The 20,608-nt window shown below is 41.6% G+C and overlaps 2 protein-coding genes across 4 annotated transcripts; one reads left to right on the forward strand and one right to left on the reverse strand.

Moving 5' to 3' along the window:
• The first annotated feature begins 560 nt into the window (after window positions 1-560).
• On the forward strand, window positions 561-5,286 carry trarg1b (trafficking regulator of GLUT4 (SLC2A4) 1b). Its single transcript, XM_053649450.1, has 2 exons — window positions 561-962; window positions 2,583-5,286. The coding sequence occupies exons 1-2, from the start codon at window positions 561-563 to the stop codon at window positions 2,814-2,816; spliced, it is 636 nt and encodes a 211-aa protein (XP_053505425.1). The 3' UTR covers window positions 2,817-5,286.
• Window positions 5,287-7,210: 1,924 nt separating this feature from the next.
• Window positions 7,211-19,072, reverse strand: cpdb (carboxypeptidase D, b). Of its 3 annotated transcripts, XM_053649325.1 has the most exons (21): window positions 18,351-19,072; window positions 17,609-17,856; window positions 17,395-17,537; window positions 16,780-16,946; window positions 16,331-16,695; window positions 15,712-15,891; window positions 15,431-15,619; window positions 15,274-15,353; window positions 14,516-14,600; window positions 14,122-14,246; window positions 13,044-13,213; window positions 12,379-12,654; window positions 11,543-11,738; window positions 10,840-10,975; window positions 10,624-10,755; window positions 10,446-10,541; window positions 9,821-9,882; window positions 8,728-8,859; window positions 8,002-8,187; window positions 7,703-7,799; window positions 7,211-7,556 (listed from the first exon to the last, which is right to left on the reverse strand). In XM_053649325.1, exons 1-21 carry the CDS (start codon window positions 18,944-18,946, stop codon window positions 7,360-7,362), a joined length of 3,858 nt encoding a protein of 1,285 aa, XP_053505300.1. In that variant the 5' UTR covers window positions 18,947-19,072; the 3' UTR covers window positions 7,211-7,359. The 3 variants fall into 3 exon arrangements, with proteins under 3 accessions (XP_053505300.1, XP_053505301.1, XP_053505302.1); XM_053649326.1 differs by lacking the exon at window positions 15,712-15,891; XM_053649327.1 differs by lacking the exons at window positions 7,211-7,556; window positions 7,703-7,799; window positions 8,002-8,187; window positions 8,728-8,859 and adding an exon at window positions 9,328-9,666.
• Window positions 19,073-20,608: the final 1,536 nt, after the last annotated feature.

Raw genomic sequence — 20,608 nt, forward strand, 5'->3', positions numbered from 1 at the left:
CTCCGGGTACTCCGGTTTCCTTCCCCAGTCCAAAGACATGCATGGTAGGCTGATTGGCGTGTCCAAAGTGTCCGTAGTGTATGAATGGGTGTGTGAGTGTGTATGTGATTGTGCCCTGCGATGGATTGGCACCCTGTCCAGGGTGTACCCCGCCTTGTGCCCGATGCTCCCTGGGATAGGCTCCAGGTTCCCCCGTGACCCTGAAAAGGATAAAGCGGTATAGAAGATGGATGGATGGATGGATGGATGGATGGATATCACTAACTGCACTGGAGAGGGAGTGAAGCCATCATGCACATTCCACCAATCAGAACGCGAGCTCTGCATCCAGACCTTTACCGTGGAGTTGTCTTGGTCTTAAAGCATCAGTCTTAATGCAGGACGGTCGACTTTTCTGTGCTTCTCTGAATACAAACTGAGCTTTGTTGAAAGTTTAATGAGGGACTCGGATGTGCAAGGAAAGGGTTGCGCTTCAGGGGATTCATTAAACCCACGCATCATATGTTTCATTTAGAGGAGTTGCGTGTTTTTCTGGGTCCGAGCTCTGCATTTTTACAGTAATGGCCATCAATACAGACGCCGAGTTTGAGAGGAGTGCGATGGGCGAGAGCGGCGGCGGCAGCGGAGGAGGAGGAGGAGGAGAAGGAGGCGGCGGCGGCGCGGCGGAATTCGGAGACACGCAGAAACTTCTCGGCGTCGTCGTGGGCGACGGTAAAGACGGACTCGGGAGCTGTTCCGACTCACGCCGGCCGAGCGTCAAGTCTCTGAAGTCTCTGAGATCCCTGAACGTAGAGCAGAACAGCTACAAGTCCACAGGGACCGGAAGTGTGCAGTCCCTGCCGCGCTCTCCCGCACCGGAGCGCACCGAGCCCGAGCCACGCAGCTACATGTGGCTCGCGCTCTTCTCCTGCTTCTGTCCCGCACTGCCGCTCAACGCCATCGCGCTGTACTTCTCCCACGCGGTGAGTCTCCCATCACCCTAATGACCCTCACAGCCAGGTACCACACCCTAGGTGTGCTTCCTTTACTCGAACCAAACAAACAAACAAACAAACAAACAAATATATAAAACCTGTTGAACGTATATACGAGATGCTATATTTTAGTATTAGTCCAGAAACGTGAATTTTTTTTCCAAATGAGTGTCAATATTTCAATATTTTAAATACAAAATAATTTGCATATCATGTATTGATTTATTTTCATAATATTATTTTTTTTCGTGGTCAATTAGGCTATTTATTGAGTTATTTTAAGCATAAAAACACAGTTCAACAAATTCTATACATATAAACACACACACACACACACACACACACACACACACACACACAAGCACAGACCTGTAAACTCATACAGGATGCCGGTCAAGTCTAGTAGGACAGGAGAAAAGTAAACACAAACAAACAAACAAACAAACAAACCAAAGCTTTTATGTACAGAACTGTCTCAATAGGCCTATAGTCCACCATTTTCGTCTGTACCCAGATTTAGTAACCTAAACGTCAATAAACGCACAGTTAATGATGTCAGATGTAATGGTGTTACATGCGTCCGTAATGTGCTGATGCAAATGTTCAACATTCTTACTTTTACCTGCGCTTTCAAATGGACTTCGATTTCCTGTGAGGAAGTATTGTTGTTGTTGTTGTTGTTGTTAGTAGTAGTAGCAGTAGTAGTAGTTCTTGCTTGCTCAGATTCATCGTAGTCTGTAAAAATATCAAAAAAAAAAATCATCCATCCTACGATTCTGGACCCAGCTACGCATACACACAAACATAGTCTGTATACACAAACGTATACACACACTTGGGCCATCTACGTATCCAAATGCATAGCCTACATGCATGTCCATGTGTAGATGGACTCTTATAAAGACAACAGTGATAATAATATTGTACAAACCCGTGCGTTGAAACTGTATGGATCATGGATATATTTTGGATGAGCGTCTATCTACAGTACGCCAGGCTTTCATTTCAGATCTACAGTGCATGAACGTAGCAAGGAATTGTAACTTGGAACTTTTGAGAAGGCAGGGCGATGAAGCAAATTCCAGAAAACGCTGGATCGTTCCGGATCGACCCTTACGTTTCAAGAAATAAGGTTTACCATTATTCAGCATGGTTTAAAAAAACGTCGAGCTGAATTTTTTCATTTTGAGCAATCTAGTGAAGTGTATGCTGTGTAGTTGATGGAGTTGGGATAAAATTGTAAATGATTAAAAACTAGACGTGTTTTTACGTCACAAGCTGTCGATTTGTTATTACGTATTATGAGTGGGTTTTTTTTTTTTTTGTATGTAGACGGGCTAAATGAAAAGCATGAGTAAAGATTGCTTTTGGTTTCTCTTAGAAAAATAAATAAATAAAGTTTGTCCCTGTCGGGATGTCGAAACCCAAGTAGACGCTGGCTAGGACGTCAAGAACCCTTATATCATGCTAGAGGAACTAAAGGGTTTATTTCATGTTTATTTTTTTAAATGCAATACTTTTTACATGCTGTCCAATCTTCTGGAGAATCTGAACATCTCACTCTTATCTACACGCTTATGAGGTTGTGTCTGTGTGTTTGTGGGACAGTCCCACTCCATGACCCAGGCTAATGATTATGATGGCGCTAGAAGACTGGGCCGGCGTTCGCTGCTCTTCAGTGTCCTGGCCATTGCTGTGGGTCTGAGTATAATCCTTTATCTAGCGATCACAGGTAAATACACAAACGCACGATCATGCAAATCCACACCAATAACGCATACCACCTCCATCTACCACATATCTCTATTGCCCTTTCTCTTTCTGTGTTCCCTAGAGAGCTGATGTGGTGGACTCTAGAACACCTTTATGTCACGGACGATCGGCCGGGTGTGGTGGCACGTCCTTCTGAGGGCGTGAACAGCGTCCTTGAGATCTGAAAGGTCTACAATATCTTGCACTACAATTACAAAATACATGTTATGCCTTATCGTATCTCGGGCAAGTATGGATTTCTCGTGCATGCTTCGTCTCCGTCCTCCGAGATAGCAGACAACGTCTGCGTGGGGCGTGTCTTATTTGACGGGCGCGGCCAAATAAACTGTCATGAGCTGAAATCTGCCAATAAAGCTTGAAAAGCAGAGCAAAAAAACATATATATATATAATATGCACAGTAATTCTATGGACTAGAAGCATTTCTATGAATTCTATAGATTTTCGTAACTGTTTAAATTCAAATTTAGGCGTGTTATTTGTTTTTTAATCCTCATAAAAGTTACATTTGGAAAAGGAAAAAAAAACAGTCTATGCTCTGTGTGGTTAAAGTATGCATAATTACAATAATTTATTTAATAATCTATAACCATATATAATCATCACAGTCTGCTGCTATGGATTTCATTGGTATTTGCTTCTTTTGTTCAACACACCTGCTGGATTAAGAGATCATTTCTTCTTCTTCTTCTTCTTCTTCTTTTAAACTCTGACAAGCACAGTGTTTATGACAAATCACCAACTGAGCCACGGGTGAGGCTTATTTTTTAAATGTGTTTAATATGGTTTTATGGGGAAAATAAGCGATAGGAAGGTGGCTGGTCCGCATCCTGTGCCATTTACGCGATGCTTCTATGTTTAAAAAAAAACAAATAAAAATCTCGAGTCCTTTGTAGATTTTTTTCATCGTAATACATGCAAATGAGGTGTCAACATTGTACGAAGCATCAGATCGATTGAGACATGTTTGATTTCCATGCATTTCCAAGCACATTTCTTGCACGTCTTCAAAATAAACATGCCTGGTTAATCGACGTGTGTTTATTTGAATTGTGCTTCATGAATCTAGATCGCAATCCCATAACCCCAAGTGCTACTCTAAAATAAGATCCTACTGACATACGTATCCATTAAAATGATGGGGAAAAATGTCGAAACGTTCCTAAAATCGACACCGTTGTATTCTCAGCTCGTACGATTTTACCTTAAAAAAAGAAAACCTGCGCAGAATCCTGTCGGATGTGTTCCGCGTGTGAGCTTGGGTGAGGGAAAATCAGGTGAAAAGTCATCCAGGACTGAGAAACCCAGAGATCAGAGGAGACAGAGACAGAGGCGAGTCCGGTAATCGATACGCTCTCTCTGTAAGTGCACTACTTTCATATGTCTGTGCATTTAGTCATTACCAGCTTCCATGTGCATTTAGTCATTACCAGCTACAAAGCCAGCAAGGCATGGATGGCTAAGGCAGGCTTTCCCATCAGAAACTAGAGCTGTCTTGTTCTCGTGCCGCACGATTATCACATAAAATATCTTTCGACTGAGTGGTTAAACCAATGAAAGAGCATGCAGAGGAAACGCAAGCTCGTAATACAACCAGTAAAGAATATATTATTAATTATTACACACAGTATATTGTTAGAATGCTATTATCATCGTGGAAGGCTTGCTGGTAGGTTTTCAGGTATCAGTATCAATCACCGATCATCATCAAGAAAGGGTTTTTGGATTATACAAGGTCTGCGTGTATGCACTTAGAAATGATCTCCTGAACTTTTATCTTGTTGCCCTGTGAACATTTCTCATGATGGAGCGAAGGTCATGTAGCAGGTTCCTGTAGGCCCTAAAACCACAGAACCGCCCGCTGAAGGTTTTAGAGCTACTAAAATCCATAAAGAATCTTGATTTTCTTTAATGCGTATGTGGGTGTTCGTAAGCGGAGATAACGATAAAAGCACACACCTTGGTATAAAAGGCTTTGCTGATGGAGGACCATAGACTGGTATTAATAGCTGGATGTACAGTACGTTTCTAATCCAGTGTCAGATCTTTGTACATCAGTTATTTATTTTAAAAAATAATAATAATAATAATTACATACTAGTAATGTTTATGTGGAGACCCTTTATGGTCTTTAACACATTCTCGGGAGCGGTGTTAAATCTGCTACTGATGACTACAAGGATTTTACATTTCTCGAGTGCTGTGGTCTGACATGGTGTTCCCCAGCTATTCTCTTCCATGCGCCTCTCAACCATCTACCAAACGTATTCTGATACAACTAATATATGATCTTTTAAAGAGCGCAGAGACTCTGTAGAGAGAAACTGTACACAGTTATGGACGTTATACGGACTGTTATATCTATTATAATGATTGCGCCTATTGTATGAAGCGTTTACGCAACAGCGGTGTGCGATTGTCGGTTTTGTCGTGGCAGGACGACATTAATAACAACGTAACTTCAAACAAAATTAAGCTGAGAGGCTATCACGCTTGACTTCGCTATCATGTAATGAAGTTTTAGAGAAACCCATAATCATCCAGCGTACAATCTAGCAGCTTGCTGTGAGTGGTTTTAGCTGTACCTGTGTTCAGGCCTGAAAATAGCCCAAAATCATGCACTGGGAAAGAGAGATACGTTTTTCTTCTTTTACTCAGCCTTTGAGTGGGAAACAAGGTCACTGTAGTGCACATGCATTTTTGATATACAGCCATTAACCACTCTGAAATCCCTCTTTTCCTCTCATAACATTTGTAATATATCTTAAAATAGAAATACTTCTATTCAGAGGCGAGTACAATCCATCACCCTGGCAACCCTGCCATTAACTGTTCTGTCTTTTTCTCCTCCTCCAGGGAAAATGTTCATAAAGTGAGCATGGGGCAGCGTGAGTCCTGGCTCAGTGGGCCTTTATTAGTGCTTGTTAGTTCCCATTTTGACCACTAGGTGCAATAATAACTCTATGGGATTGAAGGGGTTAGTGAGCATATTTTATTTAAAAAAACAAACAAGACTACGCAAGTAAAAGTATTATGATTTAATTATACTCAAAAAAAAGTACCATTACCATGAACCATGTAGTCTAGTACTGTAAGGAGAGTACATGTAGTTTGTTACTTCCCTCCCTGCCTATTAGTACGAGGAGTTAAGTGTTGTATATCTTCGCCACGTTTAACGTCACGATATATTATTATAATGAAACAGCAGGTTCCCAACAGCAGTGTGTGTGGCGGATCTCTGCTGGGAACGATGAAGTAGCACACCGTTTAAAAGCAGGAGAGATCCTGCTCTGCTTAAATGATGTTTTGGAAATCGATAGTACTCTTCTCGTCTGCCTCATCCAGACTCTAACCTAGAACGAAGCCTCGTCTCGTCTGGTCCACGGGAGGCGAAGCGTGTGCCTGAAACGCACTTCAGCGACAATTCGAAAGCGTCGGCTATTTAATTACAGCATGCTCCGTTTCATGATTTTATAACAGAACCGTCACGTTCTTAATCAGAGCGAACGCAAGGAAATACGAGTGTGAGCGAGTGTGAGATCATTGCAATGTGATCTCGGTGTTGTTTAAGCAAGCGCATTGATGCCATTCTGGTAATAAGAGGAAGCTGTTAGCTTATACACACACACACACACACACACACACACACACTGATTTCTGCAACGCTGTTGTAAATGTAATGCAAGAGCAGCATAAACTGCATAAAGAATCAGATAAGTGGTGTTATTGGGGTGTAGCGAATGGTATTGAGATTCCAGTAAACTTCTAATGCACTCGCTCACTCATTTTCACCCACAATCTCTCTCTCTCTCTCTCCGTCTCTGGCTGGCAGCATGGCTAAAAGCCAACATGGACAAGACATGGTCGTTAGAAGCTTTAGGATTGTGTGGTTGATTTTGAATCATTACAGCGTATGTACACATTACAAAATCCTGGAAGCAAATGACTGAAAAAGCAATACTAATTAACCCTGTGCATGCTCACTCGTAACACACGCACACACACACACACACGCACACACACACACGCACACACACAGGTCTGCACCCTCCCAACTCTTTCCTCCTCCTTCACACTTACTGGAAGTGAGCACTGCTGGGACTTCCTGCACTGCTGATCTCTCTCTCTCTCTCTCTCTCTCTCTCTCTCCCCCCCTCTCTCTAGCCCAGCCCCACGTTCTCTTGCACATCCACAAGAACACAACAATGCTTCGCTCTACATTCAAAAGAAAGTTTTCTCTTCCCCTCCCCCCAAACATGATGAGTTTTATGGTTTCATTTCAAACGGAAGTGTATAAATCTCACAATACATACTAACGGTACAAATCCACGGTTCTCAAGGGACCGTGAAGTATATCCACGCGTTCCCTATTGCTCTTATTAAAGCATATGATGGTGGTGGAGTTTACAATCAACTCGTATCAAGACTGTTATGTTTATTATGTAGTTACTATTGTTGAAATTAATTTTTTCCACACACACACACACACACACACACACACACACACACACACACACATTTATATTCATGTGTATTACATTAAAGATAAAGCTAGCAACATCAAAATGGAGAACTGAAACTTGACATAAATTCAAGGGTGCTAAGATTTTTAATCAGTGCTGGTCGAGGTAAAAAGCATCATCCTCGCTTTCACTGTCCTCTAAAAAGATGCCCTGTAGAGGCAACTTCTCAGACGCTACGGCCTCCGTTTGAAGATCTCCTCGCAGACGACGGAACCGTCTAACCGATTCTCTGATCCGGCTGAACTGCCACAGCAGGAGCAAGCAGAGCAGGATAACGGCTGTGGAGACTGCCAAAATTAGAAAAAGATACGTTAATAATGAATACAAAATAAGAGTTCAAGACAGTTAAATAAATAAATAAATAAATAAATAAACAAACAAGTCCCAAAAGTTCTGCATTTGTGGTATGTAAATATACTCCAAGTTTGCTTACTTGCAGCAGCCAGCACTAATCCCTGGCCTCTGTATTTCCTGCCGTCAGTGAACTGGATCATAATAGGCACTGCCTTTTGACGTGATGACACGTTTACCTGACAAGCACAGGGAAGAAGGGAAAAAAAAAAGAAAAATAAATAAATAAACAAACAAACGCATCAGAACGGTACAATACGAGTAAAACCAGAGCACTAAGCTTACACTACCATCTACTGGACACTAGAGATGGTTCTCCTGGAGCCTTTGTACCAACTGGAATCCATTCCAGATTCCCCCACCCACTCTCTTTTGACCAACCTGCATGAGATGCTCCTGAAAACCTGACGCTTGAACCTGCAGTTGCTGAGTTCCTGGAGCCAGCAGAGTGTGGAAGAAGCCTCGCGCATCCGTACGTACGAACGCCGAACCGTTCACTTTGATCACCGCGTCGGGCACCGGCCGGCCGTCCTGGTCCTTCACCAGGCCACTCAGCCCCTTATGAACCTGGGACGAAAAAAACCAGACGCAGCATTCCTGTATTTTGTGCACTACAGAGCTTATCTAATAACTAAACTAACGAACTAAATAAATAAACAAAACATCCAGTAGAACAGCTAGATTTAATATTAAAATAAAACAATAAGCTTCTATCCATTCAGTTCATTGTTGTATTATATTCCACACTGGATGACGTTCTATTAATCTTATTTAAATGGATAGTGTATAGGAAACACCAACGTGCCTATGAAATGAATTCATATTCGTTTATATATTCGCATTTCTGTGGCTTCTTTCTGGCATTCGTTTCTAATTTAATAGAAAATCTTTCCTTACAAAATCATAGCACAGGTGTACGTCGTGTATAATCTGTATATGTACTGTCTGCGTTTCTGCTTCATGAAGGTTTTAGCATTAATCGCTACGCCATGTAAATATGAACGGGATACACACTGTAGTAACGATAGTGGCAGTGTGATTTTTGACGTGTACAGTGTGGAACGTTATCTCGGACGGTTCTCCACGTGCGGTGAAAGCAGCGCTGACCTCCAGCAGCATGGCGAACAGAGCCGTCCTGTGCTCTGCCCAGAGCGGAAGCAGCTGCTGAGCAGGCGGGAACAGACAGCAACCGGTGTATACCGTGATCTCAGGACACAAACCCACATCCACACTGAAATCCTGCAACACACAGAGACTTCATAAGAACTTTACAAACTGCTTCAGATTTCTAACAACCGTCTTCAATCACGCATACGTTTTTTTTCTCCTTCTACACGCAAGGCTCAGAATAACCTTTAAGACTTTAATCCTGAGAACACTGGGTGCGAGGTGGGAATACACCCCGGATGGGACGCCAGCCTGTCGCAGGATACCATGCGTACACATTCACACCTCGGGGCGATTTATCTTGGGATAGTTTTCACATCTCAACACTCGATTACATACTCGGGGGGCCGATTCTGGGCTGGTTTGGTGGTGGGCGGGGCTTATAATCACAGGTTTGCATTCACATTGAAATGTTTTTCCTCGATTGTGGTTTGTATGTGCAATTCCACGCGTCGCTCTTTTTTTTGCATGCGGATTTACAAAATGCTTGACACTAGGTGGAGGCTTCATGTATTTAAAAATTTTTATTTTAGTGCGACACTAACACGCAAGCGGCAAAGGAAAATGCTTTTCGGACGCACAGCCGATCTCGTATGAGAAGATTTTTATCCATGCAGGTCGGCACGAGACGTGCATTTGAATTTTTTTTCCCCCTCTGAGGGAACAGGAAGTAAGGAAGCGATCTTAACCAATCAACTTACTGGGATGTTTTTTTTTTTTTTTTTGGAGGTTGGATGAAACCATAGAAACCTGAGGAAACCCATACAGACATGTGGAAAGCGTGCGAAACTCAACAAAGACAGTAACCCAAGCTCAGAATCAAACCAGTCACCCTGGAGCTGTGACGTGACGACAGTACCCACTGACCCTAAACACTACCTGTGTAAAAAAGAAGAAAATGTGTTTGTTAAACTTGAAGCAAGCTAATAAGCATTTAACATTTAAAACGATGTAAAATGGTGGTGTTTATTTATACTATTTATATTATTTATTTTTATACATAGAACCACGAAGCATAAGATGTTGACTCAACCTTCATACTGCCCATGTGACTTCTGAACTCTGCACCCCTCAGAATTCCTCCTTGGACTGACTCTGTGGGATAACAGCATTTACATCAACACACACACACACACACACTTAAGAGACTGCCATATATAAATAAAATACCTCACACAAGTATTCACCCCCTACCCCCCCCCCTTTAGATTTTTCCACATTTTGTACTGTTTCAACCTGGAACTGAAATGGATTTAACTGGGATTATATCTCATGAATCTATACAAATCCTGGTATTTTGCTAAATTACTTACAAATTAAAAACCTTAAGTTGTGCTTACATAAGTATTCACCCCTGTTGCTTTAAAACTCCTGAAGACCAAGGAGCTATCAAAACAAGCGACCATTCAAAAACATCCCGTGGAACACCATTAAACCTTTAAATTATTTAAAAATAATATTCTTTGCATATTTTGCAAACTAGAAAAATCAGTTCAATATTATGGGTGAGTTGTGTGTTGATTTATCACATAGAATCCCAATTAAGCGATTCAAGTTCCAGGCTGTAACACTAACAAGGGGGTGAATATTTATGCAAGGCAAATATAGGTGGTGGTTGTTCTTTTCCATCCAGGAAACGATCTGCCTTTCGTCCCTACCCAGTCCATTTACGCATCCAGGGTAACCCGAGTGCATGACAGGATGACTGCTTGCGTAGATCGAGGCCAAATATCTCAGCGTTTCTTCATTGTGTGCTAGAAAGATGCAAGCATGTCCATCAAAGGTCCATCCGTGTTGAACAAACATCAATTCAGAGCCAGATAACAAATAAATTACCTGGTTCAGTGGGTCTGTCGTAGGGGTACGTCGTCAGCAGAGAGCCTCCGTCGAGCGCAACAGACAGAGAGAAGCCTCCTCCGTCGATCAGATTCATCATCGCGCGCGTTTCCGGCTGCGCGGACATGTTGCCTGAACACGTTTACAGGTTTCAGGGACTGAAATCGTTCAACAACTGAACGAACAGCAAGAACCGAGTGCAGTGTACTAACTGACCAGAGAAGTCTGTGTCGAGGTCTACACCGTGAGCATTGTGGAGTCCTGCTGTGGAGAAACACGAGCCCTCCTGAGCCAGTTCTCGACCATCCGGATTCACACGGGGCACGATTACAATCCTGCTCCTGTCAATCAGCTTAAAGAGCAGAGGCACTTGTATGAATCTGTTTCTATTCAGCCAGTGTGTGTGTGTGAGCTAAAGCACAGTGTTCTGGTTATAGTGGACAAATAGGATTCAAAACAGCACGCAAAATGAAAATAATAAGGAGCACAGCTGATAGTAATATTATTATTATTATTATTATTATTAAGTGGCTACATTAATACTATTTTTTCTCTTCCTAATTTGGTCTTGGCCAAGTCCCGCCCACCAGGCAGCTCTGCCCCATCATATTACAGCTACCGATCAGGAAGCGTGAAGTCTAACACGTGCTTCCTCAGAAACACGTCAAAGCCAGCCGCCACATCTTTTATGTTGCTTCACAGGGCAGCCAAACACACTTGGAGGATAATGTTATCCACCTTCTTCCAAACACATGACCTCAGAGATGCCTGCAATTGGCTAGCGTCTGCATTTAGAGAGAGGGTATGCTAAGCCTCAGACCTCAGATTCGAATTTGCGAGCTCCGATAGACGATAAAGCGGACGCTTTTCTGATGCGCCGCAAAAAGGTGAAATAAAGCTGCTGACTAGTGACACCCACCTTTGTGATGGTAGGGTTCCCACCGTAGTTTCTACACAGAACAGATGCAAACTCGAGCAGAAGCTCTGGTCCTACTGCAGCGTTTCCGTGGACACCTGCGACGTACCGGATTTTTGGCACCGTGGGCTGTGTCGACTCGGGACCCGCAGAGATCTCCAGAACCCAGATAGGCCGGAACTCCCAGCTGTTACCCAGACTGACCCCCCCCAAACAAAACACAGTTTGTTCACACAAATTTTTCATATTAATCCAGCTATTTCTGCTAAATAGTAGACAACAGATATGTCTGTTAATTATTCTTATTGATGTTTATTTTTAAAAACGGCAATTTAAAAAAATAAAATAAAATAAAAAAGTGCATATTTACTTTCATTTTGAAATAGATCAACAGTTCAGATGAAGCCTTTTGGTTAAAAGAGCTCTCGAACACAAGAATAATTCATAATTTTTAACATTTTTTAGTTGTAGTCGTTTGCCATTAAATACCTTCATTGAACCAATAGGGGCGGAGTCAAGTTTAAATAGCTGTTTCTCTGGAACCGCAAGTCCGATCAAGTTGAAGTTTGGTACACCGCAACCTTTGTGCTAATCCGTAAATGGATTTTGTTTTTGAAGAATTAATTCAAAAGCATGGCCACTGACAGCCAATCAGCTTTCAGCAGACACTTTATACATTGAGCAATGAGCTACCGTCACATAAATACGCTAAATATGTTCATCTAAGATCTCTTTATTGCTCTTGGTAACTTTACAAGAACTGGACACTGGTGTGATATTTGTGAAGGCTGCCTGGACCCCACAGATGATGATAATAATAATAATGAACAACAGGTTACCTGTACAGACGAGTGATACGAGGAAAGCTGAGGTGAAGTCCATGCAGGAATTCTGAGCTCTCCTTGTGCTTCCTGTAGTGCAGAGTTCTGGCTGGAAGATAGTTCTGGACAAGCTGTTCAAGGCCACGAGCAGAGGACAGGTTCTCCACCAAGCTCCGAAACTCTTCTTCCTCCATCTGAGTTTCAGATGGCGACCGCTGATCTCGAGTCAGCACAAAATCCACCTGCTCCACCCAAGTTTCAGTCACCGTGACTGGCGCGGAGAGTGTTAAATACCTGAAGAGACAGCAGCATTAAATAACAAACTAGAGCTGCTTGGATTATGGTTGCTTAATTATTCCAGTAAGCACTATAATGATGAGAATTTGTTTTAGATTACAATTAGCGTCACCTGAACAAAACCTGGGAAAGCTACAACTCCTATTGGTTAATAGGCTATAAATAAATAAATAAATAAATAAATAAATAAATAAATAAATAAGTGATAAAAAGCTTGCACTACTAGATCTACATTATAATTACTGATTCTAAATCTTCAAAATAGATTTGTATTAATGCTTCAGTAGTCAAGAAATGTTGTTTTGCTGTATTTTTGGACGTCAAATTTTATAGTATATACACAGTATATACAGTAAGGTGTAATCGCGTCGCCTTTTATTTCTCACCCTGGTGCGAAGGCATGGAGCTGGTACATCCCAGGAGCCAGAGGTCTCCAGTACCCTCCTGTGCTGCTGGTGTGGACCCGATGCCTGGAGCCGTCCACCTCTACGGTAGCATTAGCAATAGCCTGACCGGACTGGCTATCAGTCACTCTACCCCTGACTGAAAAATGAACCTGACAAAAAAAACAAAAAAAAACCAAACTCGTACTCGTACTCACACAGACACGGGGAGAACACGGAGAGAAACTTCACAGATACGGCCGCTTGGAGCTCAGGAACGAACCCGGGACCCTGGAGCTGTGAGGCGGCAAAGCTAACTGTTGCATCCATTTAATTTATACATCACTTTTCGCAATAGACATCGTCACAAAGCAGCTTTCCAGCAATTCTAATAATAGATTAAAATCCCTAATAAGCAAGCTAGAGGCAACAGTGGTCAGGAGGAACTTCTTGAGACAACATGAAGAGCATTAAGCGACATCTTTTTTTTTTTTTTTTCCCCTTGCATTTTTCTCCCCAATTTGGTCGTCTGCCAATTTTCCAGCTCTCCCCATCACATGACAACTAAAACCTGGGGTTAGTGAAGGCGAACGCGCGTTTCCTCTGAGCCACGTGAAGCCAGCCACTCGCATCTTTTCAAACTGCACCACAGAGCAGTGTAACACTTTTGGAGGAACGCGCCATCAGCCCTCATCCGCATGCATGAGCTCACAGACAGTCACGATTGGCTAGTGTCACTCTGATTGACAGGGGATAGCTACAAAAAGGGACCATATTACCATCACAGATATACATATTGAAAATGTCTAACATATCCGAGGCTACCATGAAAGGTGTGCTACTGGACACGCAATATTTAATATGACAGTAGGAGGTTTGTACGTAACCATAGAGAGACAGAATGACATAATGGTTAATAATAATAATACAAATAAAAACGCTTCTCAATCAATACTTCTATTTTGCAGTATTATTTAGTTTTTTTTCCTCCGTTGCTTCCTTCTAGGCAAATTCTACACAGAAAATACATGAGTGAAAAGAAGCAAAGAAAGGATGAAGGCAGGTCAATAAAGGAGAGCACCTGTTGGATTAAGTGTAGCAGAGACACTGTAATGTTTTCAACTGGTGGATGCAGATCACAGCTTACTCCAACACGGACTCCCAGAGTGTCTGTGTTACGGTACGTCCAGTCCTCCAGATCAATCCCTGCGTTCAGAAAGATCATTAACATACCAGCTTTCACATAGTTCTATGGGAAAGATAAAATAATAATAATAATAATAATAATAATAATAATAATAATAAACCACTGTAATTTACAAGCAAATAGAGGCAGGGTCATTAATACATCGATGCCGTCATTGTTTAGTTTCAATTTCATTCCGAACTCGAGCAGACAACTGTATACATGTTTATGTTTCAAGAAATATATTCTAGTCTCCAGATGACGGCTAAAAATCAAAGCTAGGCCTCACCTGGAGGGGCTCCAGGATTCAATTTATTTCGATCCAGTTGCTTCGAGTCCTCACAGGTCTGTGGCATCGGGGGAGAAGAATATTTCTGAACCAAAAATAAATATATAAAAGTAATTTAAAAAAAAAAAGAAGGAATAAATACATTAGAAGTAGGTTTGGGTGAATACTAGATTTCCATTTTGTTCTATTGTCTGTGAAACATACCCTCCACCCAAATAGTAATACAATAATATCATAAAGAATACCACAAAAATAGTTTCAGGTATAATTCTGCCATTCTTTGAATAAAACGGAGGTTTTCCCCACCAGAGAGTTTCTAGAAGCATTTCTAGATTTTTAGTCGCACAAGAAATGTTTCCTCACCACACGTTGAGTAACGTGCATGTTCTCCGTCTCTCACCGTTCCTCTTCCTCAAATTATCGTTAACTGTTTCTAGACGGACATGGACGGTTGCTACTGTGAGCCTGCCACTCATGAAACTCAATATGGGCCTAGTCAAGCATTTTTGGGGGGTGGTGTGGAGTCAAATATTTGCCCTCACTGCACTCAATTTAGAGTAAATATCCGATATATTATTATATTTTAGAACCTTTCCACCTCGTATCTACACTATGAAGATGACGTTACCGTCCTTGCACTTTACTTGGGCATGTTCTAGGAGATGACGATGTTCCAGTTATCATATGCACGAGTATTTTCAGTACAGGTCATTTCATTCAAGCTAGACATCGACAATACGAAATACTTCCGTACTTACCAAATAGGCTTGCGTGATTGATTTAAATACAGCCTCATCAACGGAATCGACCGAATCCGGATACGTTACTCCGATCACTCCTAAAACACACAAAAGGTTTAACACGGCGATTCTCGACGTCGTGCTAAAGTTTAGAAACACAAAATCTAGAACGTACCACCAAGAATATTAGCGGACAAAACAAACGAGTGAGCCTTAATCCAGTTCATCACTGCCTTGGTTTCTGGTCGGACAAAATCGGTCGCGTGGAACCGGTCAGGAAAGTTCCTACTCAAGTCAGAGTTTTGATCGTCGCTGTCTTTCACACCACCAGTGAATTCTCCGTTTGCGTTGAAATATTCTTGAGCTACAACAGAGATAAACAAACAATGTGTGCGTTTGACGTCGTTTTCCAGAACAGAACAATATCGTGTCCTTTTACCGTTCCCAGACTCGTACCTTCATTACCATCTGGGTTCATGGAAGGCAGAATGTGCACTCTTGTACGGTTCACCAGTTGTGTGATTAAAGGTTCGTTGCCATAATTACTGCACAGGTACTCGACCAAATTCAAGAGAATCTCTTGACTTACAGCATCACTGCCACGCGTGTTGCCAACATACATGATTTCTGGTTTACCTGCTCAACAGAGGCCAGAAAATGGGGAAAAATAGTTCAAATGTTGAGAAGTAAATGAGCAGCTCAGATAGGGGTGGGCAATATGGATGGCCTTCGAATAACATTACAATATTTTGGATATTTTTGCAATGACTATATCCTATACTATAGAATATATTTATATACCAACATTATATACCAAAAAACTGACCTTGTACAGCTGAACCACTTCCATACTGCTGATATAGCTCATATTTTAGGAGATAGTTTGGCCTCAGTGTTAATGACGAGCCGATTCACGTTATAAGCAAGTAACTCATGCTTACGTCAAAATAATATATTTTTTAAATTATCATAAATGATATTGCCCAACCCTAATCTCAGCCATTAAAAACTGATTTGGCATGCCAATCATTCTAAACGGAATATACACATAAACAGATTTCTTCTAAGGGACTACCTGGTTCATCAGTGCCAAGGTTAGAAGATATCTCCATGACATAGAGCTTCCTGCCCCGCACCGATTGGCCAATAGAGTACAGTTGGGCATGAGACGAATAAAAAGAGCTAATTCGCTGCAAGAACAATTCCACGTCTGAGTAACTGCGATGACTAAAAGCCTGTCTCTGGACTGAGGGCTCAGGTGTGGAAGCTTTGTGGTCGTCAAGAACCTGTTCAGTCGACCGGTATCCCACTACTGTCGGTACAGGAGTGGTGGGAAGCCCGGGTATTAGCACCTCTTCACTCAAATCCTTCAGGGTGAAGTTTAGTAGAGTAGCTTTGCCTTCGATCACTTTCACGTTGTTTACAGTGCTTGGAAGGTACCTGAGACGCATAAAAGATAAGATAAAGGTAACAGCTCAACCAACACCAGCTGAGATCAAGACAATCCTGATTATTGGTAATCACCCAAGAGAGCTGGCAGTGATGTTATACGTTCCAGGAAGCAGCAAGCGGTAATAATCACCAAATATCCACGTTGTGATGATGTGACCTGTCCCGGAAACGGAGATGTTTGAGTCCGGGATACCCATTCCTGAGGTGGTCATGACGTAACCTCTGACTCCAATATGAACCTTGAAAATAAAAATAATAATAATAATAATAATAATAATAATAATACGTATGCAGCTTATTTACTGAGGTGACCAAAAGCAAATCAGTAATGTTTAATTTATAATAATAAAAAAACATTGCACATTAATGAGACCCAGTAGATCCATGTCCGTCCCCCCCATTATATCCCAAATTTCCCTCCCTCCAGCCAACTCTGCCCCATCATACAACAGGTACCATCGAGAGAGGTTGAAAGCCATCATGTGCTTCCACCAAGAAACTCTCAAGAGGCCCTAATAGAGCTAATTAATTGAGCCAACTAATTTAAAATCATGGAGCTAGATAAACATCATTTATTATCTTTTGAAAGACATTTTTATGATTATAAAAAATTTATTTTATTTTTTTTAAAAACTGAACAAAAAGTCCCAGAACAGTTGGAACACTGCTATGTCCAAATGTTCTTACCTTTTCCATGTATGCTAGCAGAGCTTCCCTGTTGTTGCTCCATTCAGTATAGAGATCTGCAGCCAATGGGTATTTGCAGCAGCTCAGCTGAAAGGTGACTTCAAAGCAGTTTCCTCTGAAGTAACTGAAGTCTTGCATGCTTCCTGCAGTTTACAAGCACATCAAGATGCAATTTGACATCAGGAATAAAGTAACACCATGCACACATTTTCACCTTGCACGCCGCTCCACGGTGCAGTTGGCCCATTTCCCAATTCCTCGTTCATCTCGTCAGGACACTGCGACTCGCCCTCTCTCGTGTTCGAGTGGTTTTCAGTAAAAGTCTGTACCAAATAGTGGAAGAGGGCATCATCGTCATCATCCGTATGTCTGTATGCACCTGGCGTAACGTGGGAACTGGAGTAATCGAAGTGGTTGCTGGACTCTACTGAACCTCCTTGCAAGTTTCCAGCAAGAACAAACCTTGGGGGCAAAAACAGATTGCATCTGATTTCAAATTACAAGCAAAAAAAAAAATCATCACGAATCTACAGAACGCTATATACGATATCGCCAAAAGTACGTAGACACCCGACCATCACACCCATACGTGGTTCTTCTCCAAACTGTCGCCACAAAGATTGGAAGCACACGATTGTCTTTGTATGCTGTTGCATTATAATTTCCCTTGACTTGAAACCTGTTTCAGCATGACGGTGCACGTGTGCACAAAGCAAAGCCCATGAAGACATGGTTCGCCAAGGTTGGATTGGAAGAACTCGAGTGGCCTGCACAGAACCCTCAACACTTTTGAACCGGAATGCAGACTGTTCATCAGACCTTCTGACTTGTTATCAGCCTGACCTGACTAAAATCCCCACAGCCATGCTCCAAAATTAAGCAGAAAGCCGAATTCTCATAGGGGGCACGCAAACAGGAAATAGGAAAATAAATGCATTTTCAAAGTAAAGACCTACTTTTTCTCTAAAAACCATTTAAACGCCTCAGGTGCACTTTCCAAGGGATCAAACTGGTCAGGGAAACTAGGGGTTATGTCATGTTGTTTGTGGTTTTCTCTGCCCTCTTTGCTGCCAGAACAATCCCCTTCTACAGCCTTCTCAAAGCCATCAGGGTTCACACTGGGTAAGATATAAATATCCGTGCTGTCTACGAGTTCAGTCACTCTGGGATCAGTTCCGTACTGACTCAGGAGATAATCAGTGAGGTAGATCAAGACTTGTCTGGACAGCACCTCGTCCCCGTGGTTGTTCCCCACGTATCTGAATCTCGGTTTCCCAGGAACATTTGTGCGAGCTGTGATCCTCATCACCCAAACTTCTCTGCCTTCAGCCGACCTGCCGACGCTCGTGCGGCTGCAAATGTGCGGGTATTTCTCAGCGAAATGCTGAAGACGACGACTAATCTCCACAGAATTGTAGTAATGCCTGTATGTTTCCTCATGATATGCCTGGAATTCGACATCGGCACAATAAACAACGTGTGAAATCGCTAAAAGATGTGTTAAAATGGACCAGATAGACGCCATGTTGCTAAGTGACCTTGACCTAGTCATGATGGCGCGCGCTGCGTTTTATGCGCTACCGGAAATGTGTATAAACACGAAAAGACAGCGGGTTTTCTTTTTCTTTTTCTTTTTTTTTTTTTTTTTGAAAAAACCTAAACTGATAATACTGTTTGTTTTTTTATACAACTAAATATTACATTTGATCAGTTAATTACTCTCACACGATAGTCCGCTGGCGAAAAGATAAAAAATATAAACCCGAAGAGAAGTAAAACATGTAGTTACCTGCAGTAGCATTAGCATTAGCATCGTTACTAAATATAAAGAAGTAAATATTACGAAGTAATACTTAATAAATATTATTTTTGGCGAATTAATACACTAACTGAGTTTTAAACAAATTGAATACCCAAACTAAATTTCATTTCCGGGAAGTGGATTAATTAATTATAATTACATTATAATTTAAACCTTAAGAGTAAACTACAAATTTCAAAACCCTCATATAATTTGTAAAGGTTTTAATGGTTATAATGGGGATTGTATTGGTTTTAATGGAAATTGTAATAGTCTGTGGGTCTCTACTGGTAATTTGTTGCCTTCTATTGGTGGCATGTTATGTCTAGTGGATACCATTAAGGACCAATAATGGTAATGGTTTTAATGGTTTGTAACGGTATTTGAAGTGGAAACCATTAGATTTTCTGTGACGGTTTCTATTGTCTGGTTTTTGTTTTGTTTTGTTTTTTAGCAGGGAAGTCTGTTCTCTCATCTGACTGTATGCTGTATGTAAATCTAATGGGCTCAGTTTAACATGCAATCAAGGTGATTAATGTAGAAAATAAACTATCAAGAATGTAACTTATAGCTATAGCTATCTGAATATGGATAACCCACCAGACTGCAGTGTTGAATTTGAGGATGAGTGCCCCTGGCCCTACCTCGGTAAAATATATTCCATATGCTGGAGTAAGCAAAGACTCGTATCCACTTTATTATCAGCGTTCTGATGGACTCGGTCTGTTTGAAGGTTATTTTTGTGTAAGACTTCCGGTTAGCCATTTCCATTTCTTTCAGCTTACTAGTTTGTATTCATCAGAGCATCCATTGACACTACTGTTGAACGTCTAATAGTTAACGTTAATAGTTATGGATTCACAGAGAACTGGTATTGTGTGTGTGTGTGTGTGTGTGTGTGTGTGTGTGTGTGTGTAGAATAACTGGCACAAAGGCAAAGTCTTTGTAGATCAGGTATGTTTTGACCATAAACTGCACACCAGAGATGAATGTCTATGTAAGTTAAACTGCATGTGAATGAAGTTAATGTTACTGAGATTAGCTCGTTGTATGATAGCCCAGCGGTGTCCAGTGTCCCTAAACAGCAGCTGATGCAGGCAAGGACTACGTTATTTCAGGAGTTGTTTGTTCTATGATATAACCAGAAGACTGGCTAGCTAGCAAGTTAACATTCGCGACACCTGTTCATGAAATGAGGTGGCTTGTTCGCCTCCTTAGAACGCATGAACTCCATCTAATTTGAAAAAGCGTCTTGAGGTAAGCTTTGCTAATCAGCTAACAGTGACCGGCTATATTGAACTAAGTTCACCTGTTTTCTTTGCTAGTTAGACTTCCATCGATTCCATTAGCTAGCATAAATTAGCTAGGCGGCAAGTCAAATTCTAGCTAACGGTAAATATTGGTTATTTGCTT

The sequence above is a fragment of the Ictalurus furcatus genome, chromosome 18 (assembly GCF_023375685.1).
Source record: "Ictalurus furcatus strain D&B chromosome 18, Billie_1.0, whole genome shotgun sequence".
NCBI classification, from domain to species: domain Eukaryota; kingdom Metazoa; phylum Chordata; class Actinopteri; order Siluriformes; family Ictaluridae; genus Ictalurus; species Ictalurus furcatus.